At 30.7% G+C, this 22,162-nt stretch overlaps 1 protein-coding gene and 1 long non-coding RNA gene across 2 annotated transcripts; one reads left to right on the top strand and one right to left on the bottom strand.

The window, feature by feature from the left end:
• Positions 1 to 1,230: 1,230 nt before the first annotated feature.
• On the bottom strand, positions 1,231 to 10,511 carry LOC134704942 (uncharacterized). Its single transcript, XR_010105441.1, has 2 exons — positions 10,397 to 10,511; positions 1,231 to 3,302 (listed from the first exon to the last, which is right to left on the bottom strand). It is a non-coding gene; the product is annotated as an uncharacterized LOC134704942 (long non-coding RNA).
• Positions 10,512 to 12,305: 1,794 nt separating this feature from the next.
• Positions 12,306 to 20,805, top strand: LOC134704941 (uncharacterized). The gene is made up of 8 exons (XM_063563726.1): positions 12,306 to 12,391; positions 14,152 to 14,225; positions 14,874 to 14,940; positions 15,683 to 15,767; positions 16,925 to 17,036; positions 17,494 to 17,525; positions 18,927 to 18,978; positions 19,764 to 20,805. The coding sequence occupies exons 1-8, from the start codon at positions 12,377 to 12,379 to the stop codon at positions 19,936 to 19,938; spliced, it is 612 nt and encodes a 203-aa protein (XP_063419796.1). The 5' UTR covers positions 12,306 to 12,376; the 3' UTR covers positions 19,939 to 20,805.
• Positions 20,806 to 22,162: the final 1,357 nt, after the last annotated feature.

The raw sequence follows: 22,162 nt of genomic DNA, 5'->3' as shown, positions 1-22,162 counted from the left end.
TTTCTACAGGTCCGATCCAAGTTTCTACTATAACACTTGTAGTGGCAACATTCTTTAACAACTTAGAATTCTGGTAAATAATGATGTGATAAATGTTTCTTTTCTCCATGGTATGTTAATGTTGATCAGACCCTTCATCCTGAATCTGACTATGAATAAGATAACACAAGGATTAACATGAGCTCAATGTTCACAAAAATCAGCATCGGGAATATTAAGACGAATTACGAGCAGTAAAACACTTACAAGTAACCGTAACACGGTGGCAAGTAAACATCGACGTCCAAAAAATGGAAACTAATAATAAGTTGTATTTTTTTTGTGTAAAGAGTTTCTGGTGTAAAACTGAACTAATTAAATATAGGAAAGGACAGTTCTTCTTGATAATTTTTGATTTATTGAAAGTACTAAGTTCTTTTGGGTATAAAATTTCGGCAGTATTTTTAAAGATTCCATGTTTATTTAACGAAAAAATATCATCAAGATAACGGTAAGTTGTTGAATTTGTTCAGTGAAATGAAATTTAGGTAGGTCTTTTCTGAGTTTGGTCATAAACTGTGATTTATAGCAGTACATGTACAAGTCTGCTATTAATTGGGGAAAATGTAAAATCATTAAAATACTGAACTCCAAGGAAAATTCAAAACGGAAAGTCCCTACTCAAATGGCAAAATCAAAAGCTAACACGCATCAAACGAATGGATAACAACTATCATATTCCTGACTAAGTACGGGCATTTTCCTATGTGAGAATGTTGGATTGAACCTGGTTTTATAGCTAGCTAAACCTCTCAGTTGTATGACAGTCGCATCAACTTCCAATTGGTACCCATATGATTACCTACAACCTGTCAATAAATTTTATTGCCGAAACGTACATAAATGTTTCCAAGAATTAGTCAAGTAACTTATTTGTACATATTGTGGATCGTGTCGTGTCGGTCTTTTAATGCAAATGTTCCTCATTTGAAGGCAATAACTCCTATCAGAAGTTGTCTGGCCGATCTGGTGTAAGTAAACAGTATGTAGATCTTGTCATTTTAAACATAATTGCTCGGTCATATTTTATAGCATATATTTATAATTATTTCAGTTGCAGTTTACGATGATTTCTGTTCCTTCTGTGTTTTAAACATCTATTAGTGATTTATTGATGATGTTTCGCTGTAGATGCATCTATAAACAATGTTCCATTCGTGTTTTTTTTTAATTTTAAGATATAAAACAAACTCGATAAACAACTTTTATTTCAGAGATCGCATGTAACACAATTTTAACATACCCGAATATCACAGACATAGTTATAACAAAAATAGAGATTATTCTTATAAATCATTGACATACAAAAGTAGTTTAAATTTCAAATCTAATAGTATGTCTAATGGTCGAACAACTAACTGTTCACTGGAATAAACAATAGAAAATGTATAACAAACTGTGCATAATGTGGAATTTAAACATATATACTACTCAAAATAAGCGATAACCAGCGTGCTGACAAGAAAATTCTATAGCAAACATTTGATAATGAAATATTGTTACATACAAAATAATAAATTCAATTTTTTTTCATAAATAAGGCCGTTAGTTTTCTCCTTTGAATTGTTTTTCATTGTCTTATCGGGGTCTTTTATAGCCGACTATGCGGTATTGGCTTTTCTTATTGTTGAAGGCCATACGGTGACCTATAGTTGTTAATGCCTGTGTCATTTCTGTCTTTTGTGGATAGTTGTCTCATTGACAATCCTACCACATCTTCTTTTTTATATTATCCAATTAAAACATAAAAAATAATATGAGGCAAAATAGTTTATAGAAATGCGGTGACTGCAAATGAGACAACTCTCCACAAGAGTCCAATTGACACAGAAATTAACAACAAGTTGTTTATCCCTACCTACCCTAACTTTTCATGCCTTCCCAAATACATTTTTTTGGAAATTTTCGGTAAAGCATCGTTAAAATCCAGATAGGTTTTTCGTTGAGCATGCACCCTTATCATGCTTAAATTATAACCTTTTCCATAAAATATCTTTGTAAAATATTTAAAAAGATAAAACCATTTTTACCGAATAATGCGATCTGCATTTTATCGGCAAGTAATTAAATATTTATGTATTTTTTTTGCAAGTTACAAAATAATCCACTTCAGCACGTCGTACATGGAATGTTATCCGGTCTCTATGAATTTGTTGGTTTTAAAATATTTCAAAGATGTCCACAAGATATGTTTGTTTGAGAACAACATTTTGAAACATCTTTATAAATATTTCACATGTAAGTAGGTTGGTGTTTTGAAGAAGAAATGGAAAATGGGTCAAAATAAACAAAGTTCTTTATCATTAAAATTGGCAAATATTTTTTATCAAGAAAACATTTTGAAATTAGATGCCATGCGTTAGTGTAAATGAATGATGACTTTACCTTATTCCATACCACCTACTTCAAACATCAAATTTTAGTCAAATGCAATTAAAATGATCAATATTTTTTTTTTATTTTAAAATATATTTCAATAAAAGGTTTATATCATTTCAATAAAAGGTTTATATTATTTCAATAAAAGGTTAATATATATTTCAATAAAAGGTTAATATCATTTCAATAAAAGGTTAATATATATTTCAATAAAAGGTTAATATCATTTCAATAAAAGGTATCTCGATAAACAATCTGTGTTTCAAACAAATAGCATCAAAGTTAAACTATAATCCAAATATAAACTTAAACTAATGAAGTGAAATGTAATGCAAATTATCCACAAAATGTTTTTTTACAAATTATCTAGTTACCTCGGATATAAATTCTTGATATATTTCTCAAATTTAACAAACTGTAATCCACTTCATATGCATAAGTGGTGCAAGGCAAAGGGACCTGTTCGTTAAATCAAAGGTGTTTGGTATAATTACAGATTGTACAATTAAGGGTTAACAAAAATCCATTTATTTGAATTTGAACTCTTTACAGTACTGGATTTAAAACTATATATATTTTTGTAAGAATTCCGCCTCATTCATTTGAACTTTTCCTTCTTCTGTCACCACTCTGTTATGTATACCGTCATTATAGAAATCTTTATCTTTCTTTGCTGTGTGGTTCTTTTTCATTACTTTGCTATCGTCTCCCCAGGCATGAGTTCTTTCTTGGGATTGTTGTTGCCTTTGTTGAATCATAGTGTTTGTTTTGATACAAAGACATCTCCATACGATACATAGTACGATAAATATCACGATCATCACACTAAATCCAATGATTAATCCGATGTACATCTCCTCATTCCCTTTGTATAAAATCGACATCTGGAAGTACACAGAATAACAAACGTAAGGCAAACGCAATAGATATAAAAACATGTGGTATGAGTGTCAATGAGATAACTCTCAATCCAAGTCACAATTTGTAAAAGTAAACCATTATAGGTAAAAGTATGTTTTAAACACGGAGCCTTGCCTCACACCGAACAGCAATTTATAAAGGGCAAAACAAGTTAGAAGTGTCCATTCCAACGTGAAAACCAACGGTAAAATGTTATAAACTATATAAAAAAAAAAAAACGTAAACGAGAAACACTTCGATATAAACCACATTAAAATCATTATGAAAACAAAAATATACGTAATTTGGTTTACGTTTTGTTCGTCTCTCTTCGTGGACCAATTCTAAAGGTAAGTTCAACCATCATATTTGAAAGTTTCTGATATATAAACCAAATCAAAGCGATAAAAGTGTTTCAGACAGGCTTAATTATCAAATGTAGTTTTGGACAATAGTTATTTTGTTTTGAAATCATTGTGTGCATGAAAAAATCATATGAGTGTGTGCTACAATATACTGGACTGTTAATATTTCGGAAGATTTCAGATATGCTTTATAATAATATAACCTCAAGTGTTTTGACGTAAGTAAACTTTGTATTCAGAAAGACACCTTGTTTCCGATGCAAAACGATACCAAACTAACATGAAATATCAAATGTATATAAGTGGTTTCAATTTCCCAAAGATTGACATTCCTTACATAATTGATTAAAAAATATTAATTGTTTCATATTTTAATGACTAGAGGTAGTGTGGGATGATTGAAATCTCCCAAAATATGTTTAACCCCGCCTCATTTCTGCGCCTGTCCCAAGTCAGGAGGCTCTGGCCTTTGTTAGTTTTGTATGTTTTTATCTAAATGTTTTGGTGTTTAGATTTGACCAGGGGAACACATGTGACGACGGATATGATCCAATTGCCGAAACCCAAATCTCGTCAGGCCTCCCCCCCCCCCCAATGTGACCCACCGAACAAGATTTGTCACTTGGTTTGCAACACGACAAGCGGTGCAGGATCGGCGTACCCTTCCAGAGAATAAACCCAGGTTTTGGAGGGATTCGTGTTGCTCAGTATTTAGTTTTCTATGTTACGTTTCGTATACTGATTTTTGTCTTTTGACCTTTTTCGTTATTTGCAATGGCTTTCACGGTCAGCTTATTTTAAACTTATGAGGAATGTCCCTTTTGTATATATCTTTCGCCCTCTTTTCTCGTCGGAGTCAAAAGTTGAAAACAAGTTACTTAACATTTAACATTATCACTATTTGTCCTGTTCGGTAATACAATATTTGTCGAGTTGTCTGGTTTAAAATCGTATTATCTCCAAAACAATGAAATTTAACCCCTCCATTATTAATTTAACGAAATTCTATTGTACTATATCAATAATATAAAAATCAATATACATTACTTTTGTAGCCTTAGACTTATATACCATTTATTCCTTGTACATTTTTGTTTTAAAAAATCCTGATCAGAAAATCTCTATTTCAATATGAAATTGGAGTGCACAGAATCAATATGCTTATACCAGATACTGAATGTCATGAAAAATAAATAAAACGTATTTGACAAAGGACATTAATTGCAAATACCTCCAATCTGATGTTGACATGAAGAGACTACAGTAATTGTATCGTTATAAGTTAACTCAGGATATATACATCTTCGAAACTCGTACGGTAACTTCAGAGTACTAAAAGTCAAAAACATACACATCATGTGCATGTACATTGTTTACCCTTTGACAGTCAGTTTGTATATCTAGATATGTCGAAAAATAATTTGTAATGTTTCCCGTAACATTTGTAGGAATGGCTTTCAGTCGGATCCCGTCTGTTTTGATTATGTAGAAGATGATGAAACTTATAGCTTTTGGTTGATAATGTTCGGGTTGCCTATGTACCAGAATACCACACAATCTTGTAATATTAAATTTGATGTCTACGGTACCAATATATTTTAGTTACAGCATGATCAATGTATAAGATAATCGAGTTGATTGATGTTAATCAGTTTGCATTTCAAAACAATAAGCATAAACGAATTGGTTTACAGCCGATTGCATTGCTTGTGAAGGTAAAGGTAATATATTTGGTAGGCTTGCTTGCTGTCATTTTTAGGTTAGGTAAACAAACCACCTTTAAGAGTAGACTAGTCCGACGGATAACCAAATTATCTGTCTGTCGGATTAGACTACTTTTGAAGGAGGATAGTATACACCAATCGATATAATACACGAACTCAATGATCCAATCGAAGCAATGGACATGCAGTGGTATTACTAACGTGTCAATGTTTAAGATAAACATGCACCTGTTGTTACTAGACGTTAAAAAATAAATATCAACCAGAATGCATACTAATGAAATCAGGAAATCAAAATTCCAAAGAGAGTATTATTAACAACAATATCAACAAAAGAAATATTTATTTGACCAAATCGGTCACATTTTCCAAATTTTCAATTCAGGTAGAACATTTGACCGTTGAAGACGACTCAGATTTTTCCATTGCAGTTTCCACCCCTCAATTTAAGAAGCGACTAAGCTCTACAATTAATCATTGAATCTCCATCAGGGAATTTATATTAAAAAACATGCTTTTTTCACAACAAAGAAAGACACTTCAAATTATAAAAAAAAAATAGGAATAAAACAAGTAAATTAATTCGTTCTGCAAAAGCTTTAATATTTTATGGATGCAATACTGTAAAATTCTTTGGAGGCATTTAAATGATATGAATTCGACAACATAACAGGAAATTGAAACTATAACACACGAAGGAAAAGCACTTGTAAACAAAAATGATATTGCTAACTGCTTTAATGATCATTTTAGCACAGTGGGTGAGAAGCTGCAATCAAATCCTCACAAAAGTTTTAAATCTGAAAAAAATAATAACTATGTCAAATCAAAAATAAATGATGATGCTAATTTCTCATCATATACTGTCACAAATAATGAGGTTCTACAAGCTCTAAAAAATCTAGACATGACTAAATCAACCGGATTTGATGGTGTTGGACCAAGAATTTTAAATGATCAGAATCGATTGAAGCAAGCCCCTTGCTTACATAATAAACCTTAGTTTATGAACAGGAGTATTTCCTAATATATTAAATAGATATATAGGAAGATGTGGTGTGAGTGCCAATGAGACAACTCTCCATCCAAATAAAAAATTTAAAAAAGTAAACCATTATAGGTCAATGTACGGCCTTCAACATTTGCTAAAGTTGCTCCCATATCTAAAGGAGGGTATAAAACAGATCCAAACAATTATCGACCCATTTCAATATTACCTACTGTACAGTCCAAGTTTTGAAAAAATGGTCTTTAAACAACTATAGTTTATTCTTAACCACACATAAATTATTAATACTAAGTCTGGCTTTAGAAAAAAAACATTCTTGTCATACAGCACGTATAAAAATAATTGATAAATGGTGAGAGGAATTGGACAATGGAAAGTTTACCGCTATTCTTTTTTTTTTAATTTTAAGAAGGTATTTGATACAGTAAATCACAATATACTTCCATCAAAACTAAAAATATACAAATGTGATGATCACTCTGTAAAATGGTTTTCATCATACCTCTCTCAGAGAATGCAAAAAGTTAAGTTAGGGAAATCTGAATCAGAACATAATGCTGTAACTTTTGGAGTTCCTCAAGGTTCTATACTTTATTAATATGAATGACTTACCATTAACCTAAGAATAAACAGAGTTTGATCTATATGCTGATAATAAAATTTTGCATTTGTCATCTGAATCTATTGTAAAAGGGTAAGTCCGGTAAGGGCTGATTTTGGCCTCAAATTTCAAGTTCATCTACACCGAAAGATTTTAGAAACTTTTTAAACACTTAAGTGTCTATTTCAATTGATTCATTTAGTTTATGTGAAAGATTTTAACTGATTATGCCAAAAAACGTCACTTTTTAGATGATTTTTGTCAAAAAAAGAAAGTGGCCACATCCGTGTTCATCATTAACCTATATATATAATATGTATCAACATCGAATACAACTTACATTTCATTTCTATTAATGAACAAGAATGTGGCCACTTTTATATAAGACGAAAACCGTCTTAGATTTAACTAAAATGCTAAAATTGTTAAGATTTCAGTAATTTAGCATTGCTTAATGATGCTCGTTCCCGATATATGTGCATTGTTTTGTCAAAAACAGCCCACACTTATGTAGCAGAAGCATTCTACTTTCCAATAAATAGCTTAAAGATTACATTTTCAGTTTATGTGTTTTAGGCTTTTAGCACAAGATAATATCACTTTAGATAATGTTAAAGTTGAAAAACTTCTTGGAATTCATAGATAAAATTCTATCATGGTCAAATCAAATTGATAAAATATGCGAAACTATTTCAACAAGAATATACTTGTTAAAAAGGCCGAAACTTTATTTACCATTAAAGGATCAAACATGTTTTAAGCTCACCTGGCCCAAAGTCTCATCACTTGGCGTCCGTCGTCCGTCTTCGTTAACTTTTATAAAAATCTTCTCCTCTGAAACTACTTGGCCAAATTTAACTAAACTTGGCCACAATCATCACTAGGGTATTTAGTTTTGAAAATGCGTCCAGTGACATGGCCAACTAACCAAGATGACCACCATGGCTAAGAATAGAACATAGGGCTAAAATGTAGATTTTGACTTATATCTCTGAAATCAAAGCATTTAGAGTAAATCTGACAATGGGTAAAATTGATTTTAGGTTACGATCTATCTGACCTGAAATTTTCAAACAAATCAGACAACCCGTTGTTTGGTTTGCTGCCCCCTAAGTGGTATATTTAAGGAAATTTTGCAGTTTTTGGTTACTATCTTGAATATTATTATAGATGGATATAAATTGTAACCAATAATGTTCAGCAAAGTAAGATATACAAATAAGTCAACAAGACCAAAATTGTCAGTTGACCCCTTGAGGAGTTATTGCTCTTTATAGTCAATGTTTATCTATTTTTCTAAGATTTTATTAATCTTTTAAAAAATCTTCTCCTCTGAAACTACTAGGACAAATTTAACCAAACTTAGCCACAATCACCATTGGGGTATCTAGTTTAAAAAATGTGTTTGTTGATCCCACCCATGAACCAAAATGGCCAACATGGCCGACATGGCTAAAAATAGCACATAGGGTAAAATGCAGTTTTTTGCTGCCCCTGAATTGGTAATTTTAAGAAAATTTGGAAGCTTTTGGTTATTATCTTGAATATTATTAGAGATAGATATAAACTGTAAACAGCAATAATTTACATCATAGTAAGAACTACACATAAGTCAACATGACCAAAATGATCAATAGACCCCTTAAGGAGTTACATGTATTGCCCTAAATAGTCAATTTTTAACAATTTTCAAAATTTTTGTAAATTTTTTTCAACTGTCACTACTGGGCCAAATAAATTATAGATAGAGATAACTGTAAGCAGCAAGAATGTCCAGTTAAGTAAGATCTACAAACACATCACCAACACCAAAACACAATTTGTCATGTGTCCTTTGTTTAATATGCACAAAAACCAAGGTGAGCAACACAGGCTCTTTAAAGCCTCTAGTTTACGTTTACCGTTTCTTTTGTGGATAATTTCATAAGAAATATGTACCAGCATTCTTATAAAAGTAAAATCTAGGCTTATTCAATTTTAAATGATTTTGTGAAATAATCTTTAAGTATATTTCTCGCAAAAAAATTGTGATTTAGTCCATCAGCTGACCAAGATAATCTTTTTTTACAGGTGAACTAAGCACTCCAAAAATATAAATATTGCTATCAGAAATAAAGCTAGTTACAAAAATAATCCAACCTCGCCATCATACGTATTGTTTTCCGAAAAGTAGTCTTTCTTCAACGGAAAATAAGTGTTGATTATGTTCACGAAATTCGTAAAAGCTGACTGATTGTGCTAAACAAAGCATCTATTAATTGTAGGCGAGCGATTCTGGTTCATTAAAGCCTGAAGTCCGAGATTAATGGACTAAGAAAAACTACTACATGTAGTAAGACATCTATGTTTTGCGACATTTGACTACGATTATTATCATATCGTGTGTCCCTTCTTGTAGACATGGATACTAGTAGAAAACGTATGGAAATTACCACATTAAAAAAAAATAAAAAAAATAAGGAGGTATGATTAATGCTTTCATTTGCCTCCAAAACTTCTTTTCAAAATCATGTTAACAAAGAGTAGAAATTAGATGTGCTGTTACTTCAAATTTCACATTTTTGATCGAATACGACAATTTTACACATAATTTGGGTCCTTGGTATATATATTTATAAGAAAAAAAATCAAGATGTTTTGCTAACAGCAACATATTTATATTAAAGAACCTTTGTGAGCACCATCACATACCCCACGCCCCCACATTGTCGCTGGACAAACAAATCTCAATAGCTAGCTACATTCCTATGTTCAAAGACTCACAACTTTACAAATGACAATTGATAAAAAATTTCTGAAGGATATGCACATTAACATATTATGTCCTCATACATTACCTACAAAGTTTCATGAAATTCTGTTGTGTGATTTCGGAGGAGTTGCGATGACAAGAATACGGGACTGACGGACTAACATTTGACGGACAGATGGACGGGTCATAAACATAATACCCTCCAAGTTGCGTGGGTGTATAATAAGACACTATACCACAAATTATATTTTTAGTGTAATAATGTTGTTCATATCTATTTCAATTGAGCAGTCTATGTCATTTTGTCAGATTTGTTTTAGTTTTTTCTTACATTAGAGAAGTTTGGAGGGCTAACAAGAATAACGAAGACAAAATTCAAAACTTAAAAAAAAAAAAACATTTCTTGTACTTATATCATGAATTTATAGTACTTTAGATTTTTAAATTCGAGTGGCAAAAGCAGTTTCATAATCTTGATTTTTCTTTGGCTTCATTTTAATTTGTGTTTTCTAGTATCAGGACAGTAAAGAAAAATCAGTGAGATTTGCAATAAATATCGCGATTAGTATGGCAATCAATGTAAAAAAGAAACATACATCTACTGTATCATACTATACTTTAACATACCTTGAATTTTGTTTTATTTAATTATCTCTAATTCCATATACTATATGTTTTTATTTCTTTTCATTTTCATCAAGTTCCCATGTCAAATCATGCGCTCTCGTCATTTCAGTGAATTAGACTGATTATTGATGATATGCAGGATTGTATATACCAATAATAACAATGGATTTTATGGAAAATTTATTGATTTAAAGCATTCTTTCGCTTTATATTGACACACTCAAAAGAATAAAGCATGATACTTTTCAATATTATCAAACACAATTCTGGGTCTTCAATATGATTTCTTGCTATATAGATCATCAGTGATAAAATATGGTCCTGTCTGTAAGTTTTTGTCATAGGAAAATAAACGGCCCGCCCCATATATATGTTCTAACTTCATGTTTTAAGATAGAAGCCTCTAGATCTGCAGTGAATGTATTATGTCATATGTTTGGGCTTTTAGGATAATTTGGTATCTCTAAGGATAATTTCGAATTGTTCCCGTTTAACTTATAGACTAGACCCGCCACCCTTTTTTTGGGAAAAATTTGGTTGCTTAAATAGGGAATCAGTGAAGCGTGACTGCATCGGGCCCCTCTTATGCAGTATGTGGGCCCCCACTTATGAAAATGTCTGGATCCGCTAGTGTTTATCATATACAGTCATGTGACAAAAGTGAGTTCTCACTAAAAAAATGTCCTATCATTGAATTTCCAACTCAAATCGTTATTTAAAAAAAAATCCAAATAACTACATGACTGATTTATAGATATAGTTTAGTCTTGTTAGTCTTGTATTATTTTAATTTTAGTTTCTTGTGTACAATTTGGAAATTAGTATGGCGTTCATTATCCCTGAACTAGTATATATTTGTTTAGGGGCCAGCTGAAGGACGCCTCCGGGTGCGGGAATTTCTCGCTACATTGAAGACCTGTTGGTGACCTTCTGTTGTTGTTTTTTTATTTGGTAGGGTTGTTGTCTCTTTGACACATTCCCCATTTCCATTCTCAATTTTATAACATGTAGAAATGTTAAATTTTTAATTGTTTTTTTGGTCTTGATATTATTAACGCTAATTTTCATTTTTTGACAAGGTACACGCGCAGAGAGAAAATATTTCAGGAAAAATTTCCTATGTATTAGAACCAAAATCAAGCAAATTAAAATCGTAAAAATTTGCATTTGTGTTAAACCCATTAGATATTGAAAATATGATTACCAAAGTTTGGACCAAATAGACACTCATAAAACTTCAGACATTTCTTATGGTATCTTATATCATCAAAAACACTCAAAAAGTTTTTTGTTTTTTTTTGTACTAATATTTTGAAAGGACATTTTACAAGTTGAGTGGGAACTCACTTTTGTCCAAACAGTCAGTTTACGGGAGGATTCATGTTTTACTGTTTGTTTGCAGTTTCTCTGGACTTCCACTTACGAGTTTCTGTGTTATTGACAAGAATTATCATTGATATGGTCATATGATCTCATATGTACAGTGGCGGATGCAGGAATTTTCGAAAGGGGGGGTGCTAGCCCAGGGCAAAGGGGGGGGTGCAGGGGGGGTGCAAACATATGTCCCGATTCAAATGCATTGATCGGCCAAAATAAAGGGGGGGTGCGGACCCCCGGAACCCCCCCTCTGGATCCGCCACTGTATGTATACCTATAAATTAACTGCTTATAAAATTTTTCGAAATACTACAGTAAGGGTTGTCTGTAAAACCTTTCCGAATTTTATATCTTTAATGCTCTTCAGCTTCACACTTTGTATTTCGGACAATGACGGTCGATTAAGACTGAAGAACAAAACTAAACGAAAAAGTATGATGTCACTTGAACAAACACGAGTGGATTAGTGGACTGGTTAACGTGTGTGACTGTTTGAAGGGAGATAATTTTAACTCTTCAATTTAAAGTTCCGTTTGGTGTAAAAGTTTCTTCTGTTATCTTTCTGAAGAACTGTTGACGACGTACGCAGTATAAAGCATATATATGTCTCTTGAACAGGTTTGAATAGAATAAAGGGGACGGAAATTTTGTTTTTAGTGCAGCCCTAACGATTAACTTTTGAGTCCACAAGCACGAAACGCATTTTTTTGACAATTTTAGTCAGTTTGTTGGATTCTGTTTCCAGTTGGATTGTAGAAAATAATTTTACAAGGCCTGAGCCGTAGTACTTGCGGTTATGCACAGGGACTTTCTATTATACTTAGTATAGAAATCCCCCTGTTCAGGTTCATGTGGACCCTATGGCTAAAATGGCCGTATTTTCACCTCAAAATTTACTCTGAGTACAGACAAACCTGCCAACTGTAAAAAATTTCAGGCATAGCACGCCCTAGATAATTTTTTAGATTTTAGCCATAGGGTCCTTATAAATAAAAGTGGAATTTTGATATAATATATATTTCAAGCAGTTTTGTCAAAATAAGCTAAAAAAAACATTTACTATTGACTTGCAAGTGAAAAAGTAAACCTCATGTGAATACATATGCATGCGAACTTCAATTGAATCACTTAGCTGGAGAAAGATTACATTTGTAAAGTCTTGTTCAGCTATTAAAAGGAAAAGAACGTCAACATTGAAAAGGAAACAAAGATGAACCATTTAGTTCACTGATTAGATTGACAAAAAAAGCCATTTTTATACAGGTTAAACAATGACTGAGACTCACATATTGTTGACCCTATAATATGAAATCAAACAGAACTAGAAAAATCCAATTTCACGCTGCTGGCTATCTATTTTAATTTATGTTATATCCAGTTATATGACCTTCTGCACTATATGGATGTCAACACAATTAAATGGTTACTAATATATGGGTGTATAGACTTAAATACACACAAAATGCTGATAAATATTATGGAGTCCATGCATTGGTAATAGTTTATTTTAGACTTCTTAAATTTGGATATACGTTTTACAGCAAACATGAGTATTTGAGTCAAATAAGTGAACATGAATTTGACAGCTTATGCTCTTTTACAGTGATTTTATATAATATGCTTGTTTCAGAAGTCTTGACAATAGAGGATATTGGGCCCGATAATTTTTTTAAGAAAATGATGAACCAATAAATTTGAAATTTTGAGAAAAAAAACAACTCCTGAAATCTTTTTTGTATTAGCTTTTCTGTGTTTTATACTATTAGCCAATATGTTTATATAAGTTGTCATCTACATTTATTTCCATAAAGTATACTTTTTTAAGAAAATGATGAACCAATAAATTTGAAATTTTGAGAAAAAAAACAACTCCTGAAATCTTTTTTGTATTAGCTTTTTTGTGTTTTATACTATTAGCCAATATGTTTATATAAGTTGTCATCGACATTTATTTCCATAAAGTATACAAGGTAAAATGGAAATATCAATCCTGGCCTTGTGTTTCCCTTTAATTTCTTTTGTTTTGCCAATTAAAGCAGATTTTTTGCATCAATTATTAATATTGTTGTAAAGTTTCATTTTAACAACAAATATTGATTTGATAAACTTAGTTATAATGAAATTTCAAACATTAAAATGCATTAAAAATAATTGTATTAAAAGAGGTGTGTCATGTGTTGAAATTAAAATGGTTTCAGCCAATATTTATGTACTTTAATAAAATATATATACAAGTAAAACAGGGTGAAGGTTAAAAAGATAGCAGCCATATACATTTTAGATTTTTCAAAGTACAAGATGACCAATTAACTTATCTCTTTGAGTTATACACAAGAATAAATAACATTTCATTTATTTTATATCTTTTTTCATTTTAGAATTCTTGCCAACAATTTGAGCAGTCTCAGGAGGACACAGTCTGTAGCTACAACACCACATATGAACCTGAATGGTGTGTTAAGATAATCAATTTTAGAAACAATGGGGATGAAAACTTGTATTGGTTTTGGAAACTTACAAAAAATGAGTTACTGTTAAGCAAAACATTATTTTGGATAATTAAAGAGCTTTCACATATTTTTAACAATGTTTGATAAAGGAAACAGAATTATATTCTAACTCAAGTGAGCCAAATGTTTATTGTTTGAAATATGTAAATTGTTTGATCAAATTGATTGAAAGAGTACCTATTTTTTGCATTTCTACCACTTATCTTGAATACTATAGACAGATATCTTAATAGCAAAAATGACCAGCAAGACAAAATTTACTTATAAGTCATATCTTGCCAAAATCTATAGCATTGTATAGGAGTGAATGCCCTTAAATGACATTTGTTTTTAGATTTTTGGGTGGGCAAACAGAAAAAAAATGGAGAGAAAGTGATTAATAATAGAAAAATTATCAGTAAAAAACTAGATTTATATGAAAGAGATTTTTTTGTTATGAAATCTTTTCAAGTTCATAATGATACCAGTTGGAGTGTCTCTACATGTACATACCATAGGTTGGCAACACCAATTTCTAGGGTCTTGAGTGAGCTCTAAATCATGTGCCATAGTTATTCAAACATAAATTCTAATTTTTTTTCATTTTTCAGTGAACTATCATTTGGAGAGGACTTTATTACTGAAGATTCAATTTCTCCAAAGAAAAGAAAGATTGATGTAATAATAACTTAACACTTTTTTTTATATTGTATTATGATATACTATGTCTATCAGAGGATGTCATTTATTCACGAACATTTGCTTTAACATGTTTTGATTTTTATAAATTTTAGATTTTGCATTTCCGAGGTATGGAATCTTTAGTCATTTAAAAAGTTTTTATTTTACAGTTTTCAGTCAATAACTCAAAGGTGCTATGCAAAGTTTTCGTGAAATGTTGGTGACTGGTTTATCTCTATTAAAACTACCTCCTTTTTTTTTTTTTTTTTTAAGAATTTCTAATTTCACATGATTCATTGAGGATATGGAACTATATTATTTGAAAAGTGACATGTGTATCATGTGCTCATTGTTCAGTTCTTTATTGTATATGTAATCACCAGTCTGCACTGTTAGCCACTAGTCTGATGCCCAAGACTAGTTAATATTGATTTGGACTAGTAGAAATATTTATTATAGACATACTGGGACAAAATTTGATATTTAGTTTTCGAACACATAGATGAATATGTTTTTTGCACAGACTGGATCACCGTACATTTCTGCATTAAAGTTTTAAATTAGAATGATATGTTTATTACAAATCCTACTCTGATTGAAAATCTAATAATTAATAATATGAAAGAATATTACAAACTGCAGTTTTTAAAGCTTCCATCTCAATTTAAAGTAAGCTTGAGTCAATGAGTGATACTATTTTATTAAAACAATATAATATTGGTTTTTATGTCTTTAATAGAAAGATGGGTTTTTATGTCCAGCTACTCCAGACATACCACTGACCTCAAGTCAACATGGACAACAGAAACATGATGCACAAGAAGGTAAATATATTATATATATGTTTGAAATGTACACCTCATCAAAAGTCAGGTAAAATCTGAACTAAGAGGACATTAGGAGATTTATGTTTAATGTGTATCAATGAAATATTGCAAATTGATTGGACAAAGGTTCAAACTTGGAAAAAAATCATTTCAGTCAGATGGATGCATTATAATACATTAGTTTTAGATAAAAAAATGCAATTTATAAAAATCCTCAAAGCATTTTCTTGGTTTAATTGTCACATAAACCTTCAAAGTTTATTGTAAAAAGTTGGAAGCAAAAAAATTATGTTTTGTGAAAAAAATTGGTACTTAAGTCATTGGACATTACAAAAAAACACACTCAACTTATTCTATTAGATTATCTCCCCTCATATTAATACAAATCCTATAGAATTTCAGAAAGTTTTTTTCAATTTTTAATGATGCACAAAATATATGCATTATTGATGTGGCTAAAGTATGTAAACCAAATACTTATACAATCATCATTAGCTAAATCATGAAATAAGATAAGTCTTTTTGAGACGCATTCTTTATTGAAAATGCCTGCCAGCAGTACACATTTAACAGTTGTCTTCTTATTTTTCTGAACAAATCATACTCTTACAGAAATATTATCATTTCTTAATTTATTGAATTGGGAAACAAAATTTTGATGAGCCATACAATACAACACTGAAAAGAGAAATGATACTTTGTGTAAATTGACTCAACCTACAGCTTTCAATTTTTGATGAGCCTGTTATGAGTAAAGCAAGTTACTTTTAAAATTATATGACTTGACAATCCAACATGAAATAATTACTGATTATATATTCTTCAAACCAAACCCTTTATAAATGGGCTATATTTGTTATTCATTGCTGTACCATTCTGATCAATTTCAATTAATTTAGGTTTTCTTAGCATATTTTGTTATAATAATAATAGAAAGTTGGGATGTATTCAAAACGTTTATTAATAAAAGGTATTTCCAACCTCACAAAGTCGTTCCATAACATTGTCAGGCCCATGATATCTTTTCTTATCCTATGATTGTGTTGAAAACAGTATAAAGTTGGTATTTTTGGGGGGTAGCGAGAATTTTACAAAATTGTTACAGAAATGTAACCAAGACATGGAAAAAGTCATTATGCAATTTGTCATTATAGGTTCAGAACCTGAGACAGAATCTGAGTACCAAGAACAATATGAGGCAGAGGATATTCACTGTGAATCATCTCTACAAGGTCTGTCTCAGTTCAATGAAGATCCAAAAGACAGGTCAATGATGTGTATAGCAGAACTTGTACAAGGTAATTCTCTAGGTCAATGATGTGTATGGCAGAACTTGTACAAGGAAATTCTCTAGATCAATGATGTGTATGGCAGAACTTGTACAAGGAAATTCTCTAGGTCAATGATGTGTATGGCAGAACTTGTGCAAGTTATTCTCTTGGTCAATAATGTGTATGGCAGAACGTGTATAAGGTATATCTCTAGGTATATGATGTGTATGGAAGAACTTGTACAAAGTAATTCTATAGGTCAATGAATTGTATGGCAGAACTTGTACAAGGTATAACTTATACAAGGAAATTCTCTAGGTCAATGATGTGTATGGCAGAACTTGTACAAGGAAATTCTCTAGATCAATGATGTGTATGGCAGAACTTGTACAAGGAAATTCTCTAGGTCAATGAAGTGTATGGCAGAACGTGTACAAGGTATATATCTCTAGGTCAATGATGTGTATGGCAGAACTTGTACAAGGTAATTCTCTTTGTCAATGATGTGTAAGGCAGAACTTGTACAAGGTAATTCTCTAGGTCAATGATGTGTATGGCAGAAACTTGTACAAGGTAATTCTCTAGGTCAATGATGTATATGGCAGAACTTGTACTAGGAAATTCTCTAGGTCAATGATGTGTATGGCAGAACTTGTGCAAGTTATTCTCTTGGTCAATAATGTGTATGGCAGAACGTGTATAAGGTATATCTCTAGGTATATGATGTGTATGGCAGAACTTGTACAAAGTAATTCTATAGGTCAATGAATTGTATGGCAGAACTTGTACAAAGTAATTTTCTAGGTCAATGATGTATAAGGCAGAACTTGTACAAGGTAAATTTCTAGGTCAATGACGTGTAAGGCAGAACTTGTACAAGGTAATTTTCTAGGTCAATGAAGTGTATGGCAGAACTTGTACAAAGTAATTCTTAAAAAAATTCTTATTGGTATTTTTATAGATATTTGATTTTGTGGATTTACCAAAATCTGCATTCAAGCAAGAAAATTATTCTTCATTGAATATTTAGATATTGGTTTACCTGATCCAAAATACAGCAAAATTGGACCATACATATTTGTTTTTTATGAGAAAGTTTATTAATATCAAGTATTATGGTAACACAATTATATGATTTATGTTTGAGACGGTCCCTGCACATGTTGTATTGTAAAGCAATGTGTTATGTGCATTGTGACAATAAATCTGTGAATAATATAATGGCAATGTGCCTTGTCCAAGAATTAATGATTATTTCTGAACGTTTTATCAGGAGATATTTTGTATTTTGTGAAGAAACAGTGTTACTGTTGAAAATATTAGTTTAATGTTGCAAACATGGTAGTGAGAAAGCAGGAAGATAATTAGATAAAACTTTCTCTGTAAGATATGTTTTTTTTTAATTTAAAATATATAAAGGGAATATTCATTAAAACTATTGAGTTTTAACTAAAATTAAATTTGTCATTAATAAAATATAATTAATGATGTTTAATTATGTTCCACAGGTTTAAACAATGAATATATTTATGAAAATTATATGCAACATAAATTTCTCATAAAATCACCAATTATCAGGGATGCACAAGATAGATTAGTATTTAAAATTAAGTCTCTGTTTATATTTTGTATAACAATATATTCTGAAAGTTAGACTTAAAGATTGATTTTACAAGAAATGTCAATGAAAAAAGGGTGGGAAAGGGAGAGGGAGAGGGAGGAAATATGTCTTTAACAAAAATATGAAAAGATGAGAACAAACTTTCAAAATCACTTTGTGAACTCTTTGTGTATAATTAAGACAATAATATATATATATATATCAATATATAAAAATATAAATGGATAATTTGTTTTAAAATATGGTTATCATGTTTACTTTCAGATCTTGGACAAGACAGTAAAATGCTACATAACCAATGGGCTGAAACTTTTAGGTAATTTCTACATCTTTTGAATTTCAATCATTATAAATGATCTATAAAACAGTTTAAGATTGGAAATTTTGTTCAAGAAGACAGACAACAAAATTTTGTTTAATAGGCAAACTGACAAAGTTAGAAGACATGTAAATTTACTCATAAAAATTATTCTGATCCACAATCCACTTTGTTAGGTGAGGTCACCATAGATCATCATGGTGTTTCTGAGTCCTATAAAAATTAGAGGATGCGGTATGCTCACCAATACAACAACTATCAATATAGACCAAGGACAAAGATATAAACAATAATGGTTGTTTCAACCTCTTCTAATGGAATCAATATTTACTTTTTGAGTAAAAAAAACACTTGAAACATACATAGATCCTTATTTTTGTTGAAAGCTTTACAACTTGCTAAATACATATAACATTACATTACTGTAGATTTCAACTTATAAATTTGATTTTAGACAATTTTTAGAATTCTCTTAAAGGTTCTGTTTATCTGCAGTTTGATCTTATGGAACTAGATCTGTATATATAACAAGAAAACAGACATGGAAGATTATAAGTTCATATATATTGTATGTCCAATTGAAGCTTGATTTGATTGGTCTGACAGTTGAAACCATAGCATTTGACATTAAAGTAATGAAACAACTGAGAATAAAAATCCTTTAATTTTAATGGTTAAGGAAAGTTCAAAAGGAAATGTTTTATCATAACATAGGTTCTTACATTTGTATTTGGAAAACAAATTAAAACTTTTATTTACAACCATGTTGATTTTTTTTTTAGTGAAAGTGAAAACTTTGAGAATTTGTGTCCAACACGACTAGATAAGATGATTGAGCAGGCCAAGCAACTAGAAGAAAGTCTCCTGAAGCAGAAAGAGTTACTGTGCAACAGACTGAATGTTATATCACATATTATAAAAGCTAGCATAACTGAAGGACCAGGAGGGGACCATTAATCACCTACGATAGTAGAGGGGCATAATGTTTTCTGGTCTGTGCATCCGTTCGTTCGTTCGTCCGTCCGTCCGTCTGTTTATTCGTCCGTCTGTTACACTTCAGGTTAAAGTTTTTGGTCAAGGTAGTTTTTGATGAAGTTGAAGTCCAATCAACTTGAAACTTTGAAAGTATACATGTTCCCTTTGATAAGATCATTCTAATTTTAATGCCAAATTAGAGAATTTATTCCAATTTCACGGTCCAGTAAACATAGAAAATGATAGTGCGAGTGGGGCATCCGTGTACTGTGAACACATTCTTGTTAATTAATAAACTTTGATGAAAATTAGGTTTTAAAAATTTTCATAATAATGATAAATAAGTTATTTACAATTCATACAGACTCATGTGTTGCAAAATGTATACAGTATAGAATTTAATTTAACAATTTTCAAAGAAAAATCTATTTTGATTTTTTTTTTCTTCAGAATTGTTGAATAAAAGCTGATTGGAAGCTAATTGAAAGTAAATCACTATATTGAATACATGACTTTAGATATGTTGACTAATTTATTTTACAGAAATAACATTGACTTTAGATTATTTTAGAAAATTGTCATATGCTTAAAAATTAATTATTCATATAGTAATAGCAAAGTAGAATAAGTTGGTTTACATTACTGTGCAGTCAATAATTTGTAAAATATTATATTACAAAGAATATATGATGGGATAAATGACATTTAAAATGTAAAATAAATATGATCAATACTGAAAAGTTCAGAAATCTTTGTTTGTGGTTTATTGTTCTCTTATTTTTGAATGTTTGTTATTGTTATATTGTTATGAAATTTAACTAATGTATAATTAAAAATATATTAATCTTCTGAATTCATTAGACTTTAATGTTGTATTGACAGTTCTTGGGATCCCTTTATTTTGAAATACATTGTACTAATTTGTACCATTTTTATGTTGCTGACCTAAATTTTACAATTTATAATCATTAATTGAATAGTAACAGCATGAGCTGGAGTTTCTATACAGGGAATAACTTAACTTTTATGTCTTACTTGTCTCCTTAGTTAATAAATAAGCCCTTTGAACATTGGTACTAGTAAACTTTAAAAAAAAAGAGTTATGTCCCTTGGTAAATATATTTGAATTTTATATCATAGGTATGGTATGTCACCAATATCTTTGGTGAGTTCAAAACTCGTGTTGATCTATTATTTTTACTGGGGTTATATCACTTTGCTATGTAATTTGAGTTGAGCATTGCAAAATAATTGTAAACTAAACAATGATAGTTTCACAAATTCAAATGGTTGGTAAATTGTTTGTAAATTCTCAAGGATCTTGGTTGAAAATATAAGGGAGGATTTGATTAGATATAAGAAGATATAGAATGAGTACTAATGAGAAAACTCTCCATCTAAGTAACAATATGTAAGAGTAAACAATCATAGGTAAAAGTTGGGTCTTCAACACAGAGCCTTGGCTCACACCAAACAGCAAGCTATAAAGGGTCCAAGAAATGACTAGTGTAAACCCATTAAACTGGGAAAACCAAGTGTATAAATCAATATAAAAATTGAGAAAATGAAAACACTTATAAACCACATCAACAAATAACAACTACTGAACATCAGACTCCTGACTTAGGACTGGTGCAAACAAAGGCTTACCAGTATATGTGATTTCAATATATAAATCCTATAAAAAAAAATGTCAAAAAATTTAAATGATAACACACACAACATGTAGGTATGCAAAAACTTCCTTGTAAACTGAGGGAGCAAGGCCAAATAATCTCCAGGGAAATGAGCTGTACTGAATCTATTTTAAACTACTCTTACCAAAATTCATTCACTTTAATACAATCAGACTTGCTACCTCAAAAGTTTAAGTGACCTAATCAAATATTGATACCACCACCAGAAGAAGCATATATAAGTCTTGGTTGGGGTTTAACATATTTAACCCTGATGATACTTATTATTTTGCCAGTCCAAGTATTTTTTTGTTATTTAGAGAATTTGTTGTTGACAGCAGACCTTTGATATTCTAATTTCTTTATAACTTTTTAGAGATATTTAACAGAGGTTAACATAGCATTGACACCCTTGTTATATCATTTTAATTACTTATAGTATATTTAGTTCAGTTGAGCAAACTCAGTGTGCACATGCTTACTTACATAAATATCATAATTGCATAATAATAATGAAGTCAAGGTCAAAT

The sequence above is a fragment of the Mytilus trossulus genome, chromosome 2, assembly GCF_036588685.1.
Source record: "Mytilus trossulus isolate FHL-02 chromosome 2, PNRI_Mtr1.1.1.hap1, whole genome shotgun sequence".
Lineage (NCBI taxonomy): Eukaryota > Metazoa > Mollusca > Bivalvia > Mytilida > Mytilidae > Mytilus > Mytilus trossulus.
Note: the sequence above shows the minus strand (reverse complement) of the source record. Positions and strands in the feature narration are given on the sequence as shown.